The following is a 16,207-nucleotide window of genomic DNA, read 5'->3' on the forward strand; positions in this document are numbered from 1 at the left end:
AATTTTCTCCATTTTGCTGGTTATGCGGTTACATAGGCAGGTAGTGACATCTAGCTCCTGTAAAAAAAAAATAAACATACTTATGAGGACATTTTTGCACCATAGTGTACATAAGGACCAGTGATTGCACTGACAAAATTTCATTGATATAGCTCTTTCACTTCTGTGCGATTTCTAAAACTTTTGATACCCCCTCGTATTTTTTCTACACTAATAAACATTTTCGACCCGCTTCTAGGTTCATTACAGATGGGTTTGACAAGGTCAGCTTTGTGATCAAACTTGATACAGTTAGTTTTCAGCTGAATGCAAAGTAATCTAAGGAGATGATATATTCAATTAATGTTATCATTTGCATGGTAAATGTCGATGACAACTATTATATAACATTTGCTCTCAACGTTAATGTATAGTGATTGATTTTTCACTCAAGCATTGTCCGCAAATGGATAGATGTGTTTCTACAATGCAAAATGATTCACAATAATATTATTAGTGATTATGTGAATCTAATTTTGGTACAAAATTTGCTTGTATACTATATGGTATATGTGATGTAATCAACTTAAGCAAGTTAGATGTATTGTAGCCTTTTCGGTATTGTTCAATCACACATTGCAAAATGTAAAATCTACATGCAGACACTGCCACCAAATTGAATCATTTGTTTCTGAGACAGCATTTAAATTGTATTTTCTGAGACAGAAAAAAATGCACACTAAGTTTGGTGTATCTTACTTCAATAACTCAAACATACAACTTACAAAGGCAAATGCTGATCAGAATTAGTCACAATAGTGACCAACATACCAGGGGGTGATTCAAAGCTAAGTGAAATATCCTGAGAATCAATACAATGCGTAAATTTTGGTCACAAAAAAATCCTGAAATCAAGAAAAAAATCCTGAAGAATTAGACCCCTGATATATATACATCTTGATTTTCTCTGCCTCTCATCAATAAATTTTATTAATCTAAACATAATAGATTAATTGCACTGATGCCAGTTATAAATTTGCAAAGTTTGAAGAATGTGTTTATACTTTGTTTCACCTTGAATTTTGTATATGTAGTGATGTAGATGCTTATTTTGTGGCTGCAGTATTGGATCAAATACCGTAAAAGAGTGCTAAAAATGTTTTCAAATAAGCACATTGAGTTTTTATGGTATGGCAACATAATCCCACAGAGCCACAGAGCCTATGTATACACACACTTACAAAGGTGGTTCTGGTGGTAGTAGTAGTAGTACCCACACAAAAGCACCAACGTCACTACCAAACTCAAGTTAAAACAAAATATAAAGCACAATGATGGTATGTTATTCACAGGCATAAATCCACAAGCCTCGGTACACTTTACAGGAATTTGCTGACAAATGTGGCCCAAGACACACATTATAACCATTAACGCACATACACACCATATAAATCATTTAGCATATACTCACACTAAGAATGCAGCAGGCTGGTATTCTTGGTGCATTATGAACTAACTTGATTGTGATGCAGTAAATTCAATTGTAGTGTACACTCTGAAATTGCATTACTACTTATATTGCAAGTTTCTATTAACCACAACATACAAAGTCCATAGGTGGTAATGAGAGACCAGAGCCAATCTTCTCCTGACAGGGTTTGCAAATTAACTTCATACTTGGCACTGAATGATGTAAAGCTGTTGTTTCATCACATCTTTCTTTCTATCAATATATCTGTACCAAAATACTGGTAGCCAGAAATTTATCTTGTCTCCCATTTGAACATTAACAAAATTCCAACTTGCACTGTGTTTTGCACATTTTGCATTGCCCTCATTTGAGTACGTATTTGACATCAATTTCTAATGTCATGTGGCTTGCAATTTCTAGTACTGTTCAAGCTAGTATTATATAACTTAAAGTTAACATAACCAAAGAAATAAAGGAAAAGCAATGTTGGGAAAGACTGCTGTGATGAGTGGGTGGTCAGTCCCTGGTTAACTCATCCATTTGTGTCAGATGGCAAGCATGCAAGTATCTGTTGTGTCATGTTCTCATCTGAGATGGTCACATCCTGACATTTATTCATGCAGCAACTGATGTACACAGCAAGTAAATGTTTACACTGTAAGAAACAAATGGTTTAATTTGTAATGGTACTGGTAATTGAATAAGTAAGTGGTAGTAATACAAGTATTTTTAGTAGTTGTAGTAGTTATTGTTACAGAACAGCAAGATATTATAAAAAAAAAAATTAACTGTCTATGAGTGTAATGGTTGAAATATGAAACAAGGTGAACAATGATTGTTCCATAAGGCCTACAAAAATTGTTTGACTGGCATAACATACATTTATAAAAATTTGTTTGCAAAAAAATAAGAAAAAAAGTCTAGGGTCATGCCTATTTTTAGGGTCGGTCGGGTTACGCCAATCAAACAATTTTTTTAGGCCTAATGGAACATCACTGAGTTAAGACACAATTAAGATAATTAGTTAATTGTTTCTATATCACTCATACATACATTTAATAATATTTCATATTTTACAACACCGGATCTGCTATGGCTTAATTCATTTGATTGAAATTTAGCCATAACTTAACTGGCAAGCCTATGAGGTAATAACATGCAAATCAAGCTAAGGAGTAGGACTGAGCCATCTCTACTATGCATGTACATGGCACGCATACTGTATCTGAAAAATGCACACAGTCTTGGTACGTATTGTGCAGCATAAGCATTGTTGGGAATGGGAAGGTAAAAACTATTAAACATGGTGTTGGCTGATGGTAAAACTATCAAATGGTAATTAACAAATGAACTGTCTAGAATTTATGTATGAGTGACAAACACAGATATTTACAAGTTTGTCATGTTCCATATTATTATTCAAATGTTTAATGTTGTTTGTTTTTTTATCACTTACCATGGGAACTTCTTTCCTCTTCAGAACTACAAAATAAAGAAACCAAGTGTTACCACTAAATTATCTGATTCAACATGTGTGTTATTTAAAGTATAAAGATTCATTTTGTGATGATTAGAGAGTAAGTGGAAAATATCTGTCATTCAAATGTCCTCCGTTTGATTCTCACATCAGTAAACTCCAAAAATTTTGTGTCATCTCTCACTGAAAAATTATTGTGCAATAGTATGTTACAATTACAAACTGCTACAGACTATTCACAACCAGTCTGTGAATTCTTGCATATTCAAGAGGCAGATTGTTCCATCGTGCCGCGTTTAACGATCACACCAGCGTTGCGTGCCTTCACATATACGCGATAGAGAAAAATATGTGGTACGTATTGCCTGTTGCATTTCATGGAACAATTGGCCCTCATTATTGGGTGATGCTGAGACTTTGACTGTTAGGAGTTGGTCTGTTATCTCTTTCGTCCAACAATATACATCAAATTAAAATGTAAATTTTGAAACAACATACCTCCATAGGTGAAATAGGGACAAGAGCAAAAGCCACTGGAAGGTAGACACGTGTAAGGTTTCCCAGAGCTACCAATAACCTGTACAAAGTGAAAATTACAAGACAAAATGAAAGGTGTGTCAACCAATTTACAGCTGCATCTCCACTCCAAACCCCCTTTACTTGTCGCTCAAAATTCATTTGTTGGTATCAGATGAAAGCTCATAATTATTTTTATCATGACCCCAGTCTGGTGATTACCACTCTGAAAGTTAAATGTTCTGTTCTATTGGCCATAATAATACACAAATTTGCTAATAGAATCCAAACTGTTGGAGTAATTTTACTAAGCTTAAAACTAAAGAATACACTTGTTTGGGTGATGGGCCTCAAGAAAACAACATCCACTGTTTGGTGGAATGTGTTATTATTGCCTTTGTTGGGCTAAGATGACATTTGCAAGCCTAAAATGTATTATGGTAAAGTAAGATATCAGCAAGTTATAACATAATATTTAGAGGAGTACAGCACTTGGGAATACAGTCTGTTTAAAACATCTTACCTGATATACCCTCCTCCCTGATGGGCTACTTAGATGAGTAACATTGCCATGATCGACTAAATCCAGACTTTGTAAAACAGGTGCATGGAAGGTAAAATTCAACCTGAAATAAAGTGATATAGAAACAATGGCAACAAATGCATTTTGTGCCTTTATACGCGTCATCATGCTCCCCTAAAGACCCATTTTGGGTTGACACAGACTTCAAAATTGCTGAGTCTTTCCATGTTTGTTTTTTCCCAGGCAATTTTCAACAAGACAGCCAAAAGACCTTTGATTTAAACAGTTTGCCTCTCCGAAAGGCCCTTTCACTAACACACCATAAGCTCCCAAACACTCACCATTTCCAGTTCTATGGGAACATACACACCAAAAACTATGGCGTGCCCCTGAAGGTATAATTAATGCTGCGATGCCATCTAAATGTATGGAAATTACCAGCCCTTTATAAACTAAACTAAACCATTTGGTTAAGATGCATTTTGTGCCTTTATACGCGTCAGCATGCTCCCCTAAAGACCCATTTCGGGATGACACAGACTTCAAAATTGCTGAGTCTTTCCATGTTTGTTTTTTCCCAGGCAATTTTCAACAAGACAGCCAAAAGACCTTTGATTTAAACAATTTGCCTCTCCGAAAGGCCCTTTCATTAACACACCATAAGCTCCCAAACACTCACCATTTCCAGTGCTGCGGGAACATACACACCAAAAAACTATGGCGTGCCCCCTGAAGGTATAATTAATGCTGCGATGCCATCTAAATGTATGGAAATTACCAGCCCTTTATAAACTAAACTAAACCATTTGGTTAAGATGCAAACATTGTAAAGTCAAAGTCATCTCACTCACTAAGGTTTACTTCTAAATATGTGAAACATTAAGGATGCCAGGAATATGAACTGCAAGAAAACAATAAATAGTCCAGTTGCGTTTGAAAGGCTACCAGAAATGTATGAACTGCAAGAAAGTTTTAGAAACAAATTTCTTTTTAAAGTTCTTTCTTTTTCTCAAATCTTGCTGTAATTCTAGCCATTCTAGTAAGTAGATTTAAATTAAATCTGTTTATGGGATTATAAGTTGTGTTTCATAAATTGGTACTTGGATCATTATTGCAAAAATTCCATTATTTTCCTCTCTTTGAAGATCAAGAATATAAGCATGTATCACACTAGTCATTCTATTGGAGGGGCACTATTGGTTATGACTTTCCCTGTCCATTAAATCATCATCATTTATTCCACTACTTACACTGTCAACATTTCATCTGACACTGAAAATGAAAGGAGAAAATTATGGTGAAATTTAATTAAATGGTAAATACTAACTGAATGTATGTATGGTTGTGTGTGAAAATGAATGGTTAAAATTGGAATATGCACCATTATACTAACGTTAGGTAGCTATATGTCACGGTTTCTTATATTATTATTATACTGACTGAGTTTGATATAAAATTGGATCATTGAGCCCATATTTATTGGTCGAAGCTATGTGTTTTAAAATATTGGACGAGACGTAGTCGAGTCCAATATTTTAAAACTCATAGCGAGACCAATAAATATTGGGTGAAAAGCATCCAATTTTTTCATTATTATATGTTGGATTCATCAAAACTTTATAATGAATGATACTGGCCTGCCCGGGGGCCTGCCTTGCCACTTGTACTGATTCACAATCATATGACCAGTCAATTAATAACAATGTTATGAAGAAATACCTTACCTGCAAGGGTGAAAGTAAGCAGGCTATGTGACTTATTTCAGGCTCGTGAGTTGCCTACTGTAGCCAATTGAGAATAAAAATCATAACATCAGGCTACACTCTTTTTGTCCTGAACCATAGCCTGTCACCATACAGTCTGTGTATATTTTAAATACCCAAAAAATAGGAAATGGTGAACCAAAATGGGCTTTCTCTACAATATGAGGTCAGAATTTAGACCTTTGTTTTTGAGGATAGTAGGATCTGTCACTCTCCTACAGCTCTCCTTAAATGCTTTTGATGCACGCTATAAATCACTCCCTTAAATGCAATCAGTGGGAGCTGTTTTTTATGGCTTCACCTAATAGTTTTATGTCTAAGTTTATTCACAAATTGTGACTAAATATCATTATTCATAATAGAAGTCTATTGATAAGATTTTACCCAGTTCAAAATTACACTTTTTGCATTCTTGGTGTCCTTAAACTTAAAGTTAAAAGGGGCTATCATTTTCTTTTCGGAAGGGGGGGTCTCAAATTTACAAAAAGTTGGCGTCAATAATATTGCAAACTTTATGACCCCCCACCACTGATACACCTTACCCCTTAACAGGCTAAAATTGTATTGAAATCAGTCATTTTTAATAAAATAAACACACTATCTGTGGTCATCTTGTGCCTCCCTACATTTTAATCTAAAACACAATGCTTGAGAATTTTGACCCGTTGTTGTTGAAAGTAGACTATTGTGCCATTGGATAGGGCATATTGGCTTCAATTCTAACTAACAAAAGTGAGCCCTGCTTAGACTAAAGTGAGTCCTGGTCCCGACTAAATTCAGATGAACCAGGACTTAACTTTTTTCCCAAACTGCGTCCTGGGGGAGAAGCTCTTATTTTCACCCTTACTTACCTGTACCATTTTCTTCATATGAAGTTTTGAAGTGCATAAGCAACTGGCTCTGAACACTGTTCAATAGATGACTGGCCATATCATATCACAAATCTAGAAGAGACCAGCAGTTAGTTACAAGAATGGTTAGACTAACACCCTCAGTCAAAACAACATTCTGGGTTCTGTGTTTGCTGACTGGGTTTGTTTTTTATCATTCATGAGTTGTGTTCTGTGGGGATTATGCAACAGATGAAATTGTATGTAGATAAAAAATATCAATTTTGTCCCAACCTTCCAATCCATATAGTGTGACTTTCTACTGGTACCGTAATCAATTTTGTTCCAACCCTCCAAATAGTGTGACTTTCTGTAACTTTTTGTTTTGCCCCTTCAGTCCTTCTACCAGTGTTGGAGGACTCGGGACTCGGACTCGAGTCCGGACTCGAGTCCTTTTTTTCAAGGACTCGGACTTGGACTCGGAAGCTAAGGACTTGGACTCGGACCCCAAGGACTCGGCTTCGAGTCCTCCTCGAGTCCTCCTCGAGTCCGGCAAAATAGGGTCTTTTTAGGTATTTTATTTTCGTTCATTGTAAACTTCTTCTCATGCTTGATCAATGATCACATCACATGATTAATTTAAGTAATTTTGCATGCAAATAAATTCAGTTTGTAAATAAAAGTACAACCAAAAAGCAAGATTGCTTTCAGTTATATCTTTAATTGGTTAAATGGATTTTAATCATAATCATTTTGACATGACAGCTTTGTTATAGACGCAAGTCTAGAATGTATATACATGAATAATAATACTCTGGGGCACTCAAGTTAATTTTGGGTGTGCGGCGCTGAACTTTGTGAACTAAGAACTGATTTGAGGGCAAAATCAGGCGGCATAGGACACGCAACACGGACGTACGAGGCTGGCGAAGATACAGGGCTGACAGCCCCATTCACAATACACGGTTAGCGATTATAAATGGACAATTAACATACTTGCAGTGGGGTACTTTGCAGAACCCCAACGGTTTTAGAGTAAGATAATTTTGCTTTGACACCACATAACAAATTTAGAATTGTTTGTGAAGATTTCATGATTATGTGTTAATCCAACGGCGACGTCAAAAATAGCGATATCGCATCCACCATCATCTGGGCAAAATAGGGGCTTGATGAACTGAAATTTCAACATTTTTGTGGAGGTCTGTGAAATAAAATTGGGCCAAATTATAGGCTTTGAGCTAACAAATTCAAAATGTGTATCCAAATTTGATCTAAAGAGCTTTACACAATTTTCAGAGTGTTAGGCTCAATGAACAAAAAAGTGGAGCATGATGCAAATGCGGGTCTTAAGGAGGCTGTGTACTCTCAGACATGCATGTAGTAAAAGTGCAATAACTTTGTAATTATTCGCGCAAGACATATAAAAGTATACATTTTTATGAAGGCTAGACATCAATAAATCTTAATATAAATACAGATTTGGGGTAAAAACAACAATTATGAAGAAAATCACAAAAAAGTGAGTTTTTGGCAATATTTGTTAGGTACATCATAACAAAAAAACACTCTTTCCAAAATATTTCATTTTGTTTTTAGCTCAATCTTGAGGCTCCATTCCAAAAACGGTTTTTTAATTTTTTGATATTGGCCGTATTTTTGAGATATTGACCATATAAGGCATCAAAATGAACTTTTAAAATTCACAAATGCATATTTGCACAAAATGATGCCTAAAATCGAAATAGACCAAAATATAAAAAAATGGGAAAACTGTTTCTTGAGTCGATCATGCTTCATACGATGATCATATTTGCTTACCTATAGATGCTGTATTTATTGAGTTATCGTGTACCTAAATCGTCATTTTACCGAGAAAATGAACATTGAAATAATGGCCGTTGAAGTTTAAAGTGGTCACATTTTGCACTTTCATCGAATCTCACATGAGAATGCGGCAGTTTTCGTTTTTCTACCTTACATTACATGAACATCGAGTAAATCCACGGCCCCTTGAGAAGTTTGAGTGAAATCCATTCATAACTTGATATTTAAATCGGGGAAAAGAACTTGAAAAAACCCACATTTTATCAGCTAAAACGGAGCCATTTAACCACTAGGTTTTTGTGAAATTAGTGCTTCCGTGTTGTTTCCATAAGATGCGCCTCGCATGCAGATAAGCGTCGGCGATGCGTAAGCGTATTTATGCTGTTAACAAATTGCATGAATACGCAACGCGACAAGCGTTATTGCTTGCAAGGCGTGTACCCTGGCTGGTACAACAAAGATTTTCTTTCCTTTTCAATTTCAAACACGAGTGGAATAGTGAAATAAAATCCTTAAAATATTGCAGTTGGAGTTTACAAATCTGGATTTTCATCCATTGTATTTATAAAAAACATAACAAAGTACAAAAATATAAAAAAAAACTCAATTTCGTGAAAGAAACAATGTCTATAGTACACAGCCGCGTTAAGGAACTGCCAGAGAGCCTGAAAAAGGGACCTTCATCCACTGTACATACCCGTACCATCTTTACATGTGAGTGACCCCACCCCCGGAATAATACTGCATAGGCCTACAGCCAGATCCAACACCCCCTTCGTTTGGCACCGGAAGTTTGGTAGTGACGTCATATTTTGAATGTTATATTGCATCTTTTGCCTCTTTAAAACACAAGCCTAAATAAGTTACTGTGAGTCTGTGATTAAACTCTGTTTCCAAGGTATGGGGCTGATGAGCGTTGGGGGAAGGTAAAATTGAGGGTAAGAATTTTTTGGCTGATCAAAAGGGAGGGTGGAAGCAATTTTTGGCAAACCGAGAGGGGGAACAAGCAATTTTTGGCACATATGGGGCACCTTTCAAATAAAACGCTCTAAAAAAAAAAAAAGGTTTAGAAAACAGTACCAAAATGCTTACATATGCAACTTTCCCTGCTTGCTGCGCTCGCAACATATATCTAAACCATGGCATGAGAATGATCATCCGAATTAAAAACCTGAAAAGTGCGTGAAATGAGGCTAAAAAGGCCAAAAACGGGCTGAAATTAAAAGTGCGGAAATTTGGACCACAACAAAGCAGGAAATCCTGCAAAAGCAGGAAAATTATCATGCCTGAATTAAGGTTTGTAAATTGGAATCCCCAAAAAATGGCATGTGCAAAGGGGGTGCAAGGGATTTTTGGCAGGCTGAGATAAGCATTTTTTGCAATTTCACAGCCCCAAAACAATACCTGGCATGCTAGGTATGACTAGCAAATTATGTATTTACAAGAATATAATATAGAACTAAAATTCTGGTTAAGTATAGGCCTACATTGATAAAGTATTGGTGAAAAACCCGGGGCTTGAATTTGATATATAAGGACTCAGACTCGGACTCGGACTCGAACTCGAACATTGAGGACTCGGACTCGGACATTAGAAATTGGCAGGGACTCGGACTCGGACTTGGACTCGGACACCAAGGACTCGGACTCGGACTCGGATGATGAGGACTTGACTACAACACTGCCTTCTATCCAGTTTGCCTTGACAGAATACAGAATAACAAGTTGAGACCATTTGCATCAATATCAATATCATGTAACATTGTTTACTGGAGGTTGGTGGAGGACAGCGACACAGTGTCTCAGAGTGTGATAATGTTATGTCGGGGGTTGACATTAATTTAAAGCAAAATGAGTTGCACTCAACCAGCAAAACTACGGCCCCTAAGCAAGAAACATTTTTTGCACAAAACTCTGCACCCCAAATTTTGGCGAGATGTGGAAAGTCTCCTGCTACTGATAAGTTCTTTCGAAGCTGAAGGGGCTGGGGACACCACTGTAAACACCCAGTGCAATGAAGTTTGGAGAATCAGCACCTGGCTATCGACTTGGACTTGGACTTAAATCACTGGTGCCCCACATAGCGACAGCACTAGGAAAAGAATTATATTGTACAGGTGGGAAACTAAATCAATACACATCTGTTATCACAGGTGCCGCTATATCGCCAATCGCCATTTAAAAAGAAATATTTCTAGTCGCTCCTAATCAATGATACTAGAGGATTAAGAGAAGTCAGAGTCCTAGTCAGAGAAGGCTAGCTCGAGATACTCTAGCTAAAATACAGGTTTACATTAAAGCCATATTATAACATTTCTGTAAAAATAGATTTATTTTCCATAAAATGTTAGCTTTTACTGTCAGACATGTCCCCTTTTAATTTTGAGCCGAACAAGTGAGGTAAAGCAAAGAAAATTGGATTTTACTACTAGCACGAATGCATGTATTGTTACTCCAGCGGTTGTAATACGGTGCGCAGTGGCGTAGAGTGGGTCATCACATGGGGGGTCATCGACCATGATTGGCGGGCACCAGGTCTGATTGTGGGGGGGACACAACACAAGCCGTTTTTCGGCAATTTTCCTATTGGATTTTTTAAAAATTTCAGATCGATTGGGGGGCACGTGCCCCTATGACGCTACGCCACTGACGGTGCGACCCTCTGATGTGTGTGTCCCGCACGCTGTGTGACACGTACTGCGTAACAGCGTAATAATAAAACAACCCTGCGTTGTATTCAAAATCTCAGATTTTGACAAAACTACAGCACCTAAATCTTGATTTTTGCAGAGTATCTTTGTTTACTAGTCTAAAGTACATTACAATCGTATAACAACCAGAATTTTAACATTTTTTTTAGGGCGTTCTCCTCAGCAAATGTTATATTATGGTTTTGACTCAGTTGTAGTAATTACAAATTTCGAACGTTTGAGGACTTGTTCTCGGTCGGAGCCGTGAGCAAGTTCCAATTATACATAACAGGTATCATGCATCATGTGTATAGACATTATGATCATTCATAGTTCCACTTCTACTAACTGACATACCCATTTGCTGCACTTCAATCATTTGTCAATTTGCTCCATAAGGGCCACAAAAGTGCCTAATGACTTGTTCTTGTACGTGCCGGAAATCTACATGTAAAAAGGTGGTAATTTTATGGTATTTTAATACAAATCAAATAAAACCTGAACAAACTTGAAAATCGTACTTTCTTGTCAGGTTCTTTACTTCAGGCTACTGCGCAAGCGTACACTAAGCTTGTCATTAGGTTTATATGGGCGCACACCACTAGAAGTTATCGCTAAAGGTAATTGGTTGCAGGAAAGTTTTTTTTTTTTGGGGGGCAAGATTACTTGACACCACCAAAAGGGTTGGGGGGGAGAACCGGGCAACGGATTTGTGCGCAACGCAGGATTGTTTCTTTAATTTCTTTTTTAATGAGAGGCCAAATGAAACCATTATTTACCCATTTGGTGCACCATTTTTATTTTAATAGTGAAATATCGTTTTCAATGAAAATATTTTAATATTAAAAAAGAAATTTTTTTCAAGCCAAAATTGTGATGTTGTAGTCTAGACCGACTATCTGGTTTCTAAATTATTTCGGATTTATTATTTTTTCACTCAATCATAGCCTATACACAATCATTGCACACATTTTGGCTCTTGCATCCAAAGAACCACTTCCACCGTTTAAAGGAGTGTTTCGTGATCCTAGCATCCTCTTTTTATGACATTTTTCAGTACATATCCACGAAAAAAAAAAAAAAGAAAAAAAAAAAGCCTATTCCCAAAATTTCAGTTGATTCCGATTTTGCGTTTGCGAGTTATGCATGATTATGTGTATTACACTGCTCCATAGACCGGGCATAGACAATGCGTTGTAATTTCGTTCTGGTGCACCAGAACGAAATTCAAATTTCACGATATCTTTGCTAAACGAATTAATCTGCAAGAAATATTTTGTACATAAACATTATGTAGCCAGAGGTTTCCAGTGACTTTTGGCATTCGGTGAGAGCAAAATGTAACATATATGGGGTCGATCATTGGGTGAGAACATCATGCCTTTTTTAAAATGGAATCTTTGGGTGAGAGCCAAAACAGCGCCACAGAAACCTCGAAAATCGAATTTCTAGTTCTAAATGGCTTCAAATTTCTTTGTTTTTTTCAAAATAAGTAACAAATGAAAGTTGCTGTTCAAATTGAACTTGTATAAGGGTCTTTGGGTGACATGGAAAAATAGGGGGTCTTCGGGTGACAGAGCATAGGCCTATATACCGCTTTGATGTGTTGAACACATATCTAGATGATTTATAAAGCCAAATTAATTAATTTCCAAAATGGCGGGAAAACGGTCATCAAAGTTTAAAAATGGATCAAGATGTTAAAACCATGCAGGCCAAAGTACTAAAAAGTATTCCTTTGGTCATAAGAATTCATAAAAAGTAAGTTTAACCGTAGCCTTTGACGTAGGCCCTACAGTTATCGCGTTATTTTGTGCTCCACGGGGTCAAAACCTACAAAATACTTTTATTTTAACCAAATTGTCTCAAGTTATTATTCTTGCAAATTAATTCAATTTCAGAATAGTTTGCACAATCTACGATGTTTAGTCACATGGGAAAATATCGCAGACCATTTTAAAGAATCCAACGAGCCAGGTCATGGTCAGGATTTGGTCGGCCATTATTGGGTCCCCGCAGCACCTAACTGGTGTTGTGACTGCCCAATTGGCCTTGGGTGGATTAAAGCCGCTTAAAATTCGATGTTAGATTCTTTTGTGTTGTAGGCCTATAACTGTCATCATTCTTTTGTCTACGTGTAACACGGATGATAGAATGCAGTTTAAAATACCCTCCAAGGCCGCATCATTTCACATTTTAGGTGGGATGGAGCCGACGGGGACCCAGCTATGGCTGCCGTTGAGGTGTAGGAATGCGTGAAATTGGATTCGTCTATTAACGGGTGGTAAGTGTCCTTAAGGTGGTGCTGACCAGGGCTGACCGTTTTCTGCGTCAGCGCCCTCATTGTATAATTGCCTACGAGCTGTGAATAGGACGTTACATGTGTGGGAATTCTTATGACGCAAGTCACGGAAACGTAGAAAACACTGCAAAATCCTCACTTGTGCCTAGTATGTATATCTATTTCATTGTCTTATGTTGGGTCTTTTTCTGATATATAATTAAATGAATGTGATTAAAAGTATTAAACTGTGTTACCTTACATGGGATGGATTGCGTTATGCCATATGCATGCTAGCTCGTTCACGTAGCGTTTTCGTTGTCCCACTGGCCTACTAATAACGTAGATTGCCTGGCGATCGGAGTGTTATCGTCAGAGCACCTCGGACTATATGCATGCATGATGGGCCAGGGCAGGCCCATGGCCATGGCCAATTGGTACATGGATCTAATCCATGGGTTCCTACAGTCACCCATGGAAAACAGGGTACTGAATAGCTGTACAGTACACCATGTCCATATTGGCCAAGGGATGGTTTGTTTACATGGCAATATTTCCTTCAGAATAGGCAATACAGATTCCAAACATATAAAACTTACCTCATATCAGTTTTAGTTGCCCCTTATAACTCCAAATTGACATGACAATTAATTCTATTTGCTCAATTTCATACCAAAATCAAGGAAAACATGGTTTTGTTATTGCAAAATAACATAAAAATCAGAAAGGTTATATCTGGTCATTTGCAGTACTTAGGCCACTTCAGGTTAAATCAATATTTGCACTTGAATTTCGTGACTCAGTGACTTTCTGCTCATTGTAAGAGTGATAGTGTTGTAAACTTGATTGCATAACATTAAGATTGCCAACTGATATCCTTTGTATTTGAGTGTCTGATGATGGTATTAGAACTGTCATGGATGTAAACATTACACAAAATGTCAACAAAACATGCTACTGCAGTATACCCAGTGTGGGCAAGTCATACGTCAGTATGACTTGCCCAGCATAACACCAAAGTAAGATATAAGGTGGACAAGCTGTCAAAGTTGTTTACATTCAAACACGATATCTGCACCAGTTATGAGAATTCCCACACACCTACCACCTTCAAAATGCACTAAAAACCCTTATTCCATATCTGAAAAATATGATCCCCAACTTGTATTCACTTTGTTCAAGAAAGTTTAAATATCCACAGTCAAATTTCAGCTGTATTATGTTCAATGTATGATTTCCAATTATTACACCTCAATACAGCCCAAGGCAGTGCAAGCAATAAAATAGTCACTGTGTGTCTACAGAGCACAGTAATCCATAGCACCAAATGTGTGCAGAAATGCATGAAATGGCAACCCTTTCTAAATTGCCAACATGTTAACTCCTGATTGGTTAATGCTTGCATGCTTGAGTGGAGGGTATTTCAAGACATATCATATGCCATGCATGTGCAATGATGTGTGCAATATTGCATCATTATCTGGAACATGTGTGCATATTATCATCATTATTTGAGGCATAGTTCTTATTCTCTGCACTAGATGGTATTGAAGAATAGGTCAGCCAGTGCAAGGAATGAGATGGAAAAAAACATCCTATCCTGCATTTGGGAAGAAGGCATCTCCCAATGAGTGTGGTTGGGAGTTGACATGGCAATTGGGAGGCTTGGTCAAGCACATTGTCATAGAGGTCAGAGCATGCTATGATAACATCTCTGATCAATTCATGAAAGTTGGAGATTTAGGAAGCTGCTGGTGGGAATATTGACATGGAATTATCATTTTTGAAGGAACATAAATGTTGAAAATGGATTCTATCAATTTTTCACCATGTGGTGGTCAAGTTTGGACCAAACAAGAAATGGTAAGTGAAACATATTTGGGAGAAAATTAGAGCTGTACATTGAAGGTGGTATGTTTTGGTAGTCCATTGGGAATGTTAGTTAGTATGATCTTCCGCGTATACTACTGCAGAACTCTATGCCTGTATGTGTGTGTCTGAGGGCCGATCTGAGGGCTGATGACACACATTCGATGGGTGTAGCCAATTGGCCATGGGCATTGCAGTTACAGCCCACATTACACATAGGACACCACCGTGACCCTTACACGCCTAATCATAGTTAACAGTCCTTAAACTAACACAAATCAATAACTGATATTGACAGACCCAATCATGACAACAGCGCTGACCAATCATCGGTGAAAAATCAATAATTGGTTATAAAGTACTTCACGTTCACTGCTAACCCGGGCTGCTAACTAGCTCTAACTGATGGTGAATATCTGTGCAGAAAGTGAAAAAGTAGCCTTCGGTTAAAGGGGGCCAGCACATTGAAGGCAGTATCCAATGAAATTCACCTGTGGCGCTGTTTGAAAGAAGGCAACTCGCACAGTCAGAGGAGAGGGGAAAACTTCATTGAATTTTCATGCAAGTTTGGCAGCTTTATCTGACATAGTCTCACAAAATCAGTAGCAGCACAATTTTTTTAATTACTTTTTTCAAAAAGGAAAATAGTTTTGGAATCTGTGATAAATTTGCTAGTCAACAGTCAACGTTCGAAAAAAATCGGCCGGTTATTTTGGCTAGAAGCCTTTAACAAAGAAAATGTCCTATATCTTTAACACAGTGCTAGTTAGTGAGGTCATGCTTCAATCAGAGCGGCTGTGTGTGTATGTAATATAAGGAATGTTGCTGATAACTGCAATATAATAATACACTGACACCCGTACATGAATAGTAAATACAATTAGGGATGTGCAATAATTATGAGCCCTGGGGGCAAGAAATTTTGGCAAGCGAAAGGGGGACAAGCAATTTTTGGCAAGCCGAGAGGGTTTTTTTGGCATA

The 16,207-nt window shown here is 37.3% G+C and overlaps 2 protein-coding genes across 2 annotated transcripts in view; one reads left to right on the forward strand and one right to left on the reverse strand.

Moving 5' to 3' along the window:
* Positions 1-203: 203 nt before the first annotated feature.
* On the reverse strand, positions 204-11,609 carry LOC140155927 (zinc finger SWIM domain-containing protein 7-like). The gene is made up of 7 exons (XM_072178946.1): positions 11,434-11,609; positions 6,581-6,673; positions 5,217-5,238; positions 3,967-4,069; positions 3,426-3,504; positions 2,907-2,932; positions 204-2,105 (listed from the first exon to the last, which is right to left on the reverse strand). Exons 2-7 carry the CDS (start codon positions 6,657-6,659, stop codon positions 1,983-1,985), a joined length of 432 nt encoding a protein of 143 aa, XP_072035047.1. The 5' UTR covers positions 6,660-6,673; positions 11,434-11,609; the 3' UTR covers positions 204-1,982.
* Positions 11,610-13,436: 1,827 nt separating this feature from the next.
* The window catches only part of LOC140155928 (phosphatidylserine decarboxylase proenzyme, mitochondrial-like), a 30,155-nt gene continuing 27,384 nt past the window's right edge, over positions 13,437-16,207 (forward strand). The window contains exon 1 of the mRNA XM_072178948.1: positions 13,437-13,526. The gene's annotated coding sequence lies outside the window, so the exon portion shown is untranslated. The remainder of the gene's footprint in view (positions 13,527-16,207) is intronic.

The sequence above is a fragment of the Amphiura filiformis genome, chromosome 6, assembly GCF_039555335.1.
Source record: "Amphiura filiformis chromosome 6, Afil_fr2py, whole genome shotgun sequence".
NCBI lineage: Eukaryota > Metazoa > Echinodermata > Ophiuroidea > Amphilepidida > Amphiuridae > Amphiura > Amphiura filiformis.

What these genes read in the sequence shown, in the direction of transcription:
- LOC140155927 (XM_072178946.1), bottom strand. Translation starts at nt 6,659, where the DNA reads ATGGCCAGTCATCTATTGAACAGTGTTCAGAGCCAGTTGCTTATGCAC. An exon ending in TCAGATGAAATGTTGACAGT is followed by an intron (nt 4,070 to 5,216) that starts GTAAGTAGTGGA and finishes ACTTTATTTCAG; the next exon opens with GTTGAATTTTACCTTCCATG. An exon ending in CAGGGAGGAGGGTATATCAG is followed by an intron (nt 3,505 to 3,966) that starts GTAAGATGTTTT and finishes CACTTTGTACAG; the next exon opens with GTTATTGGTAGCTCTGGGAA.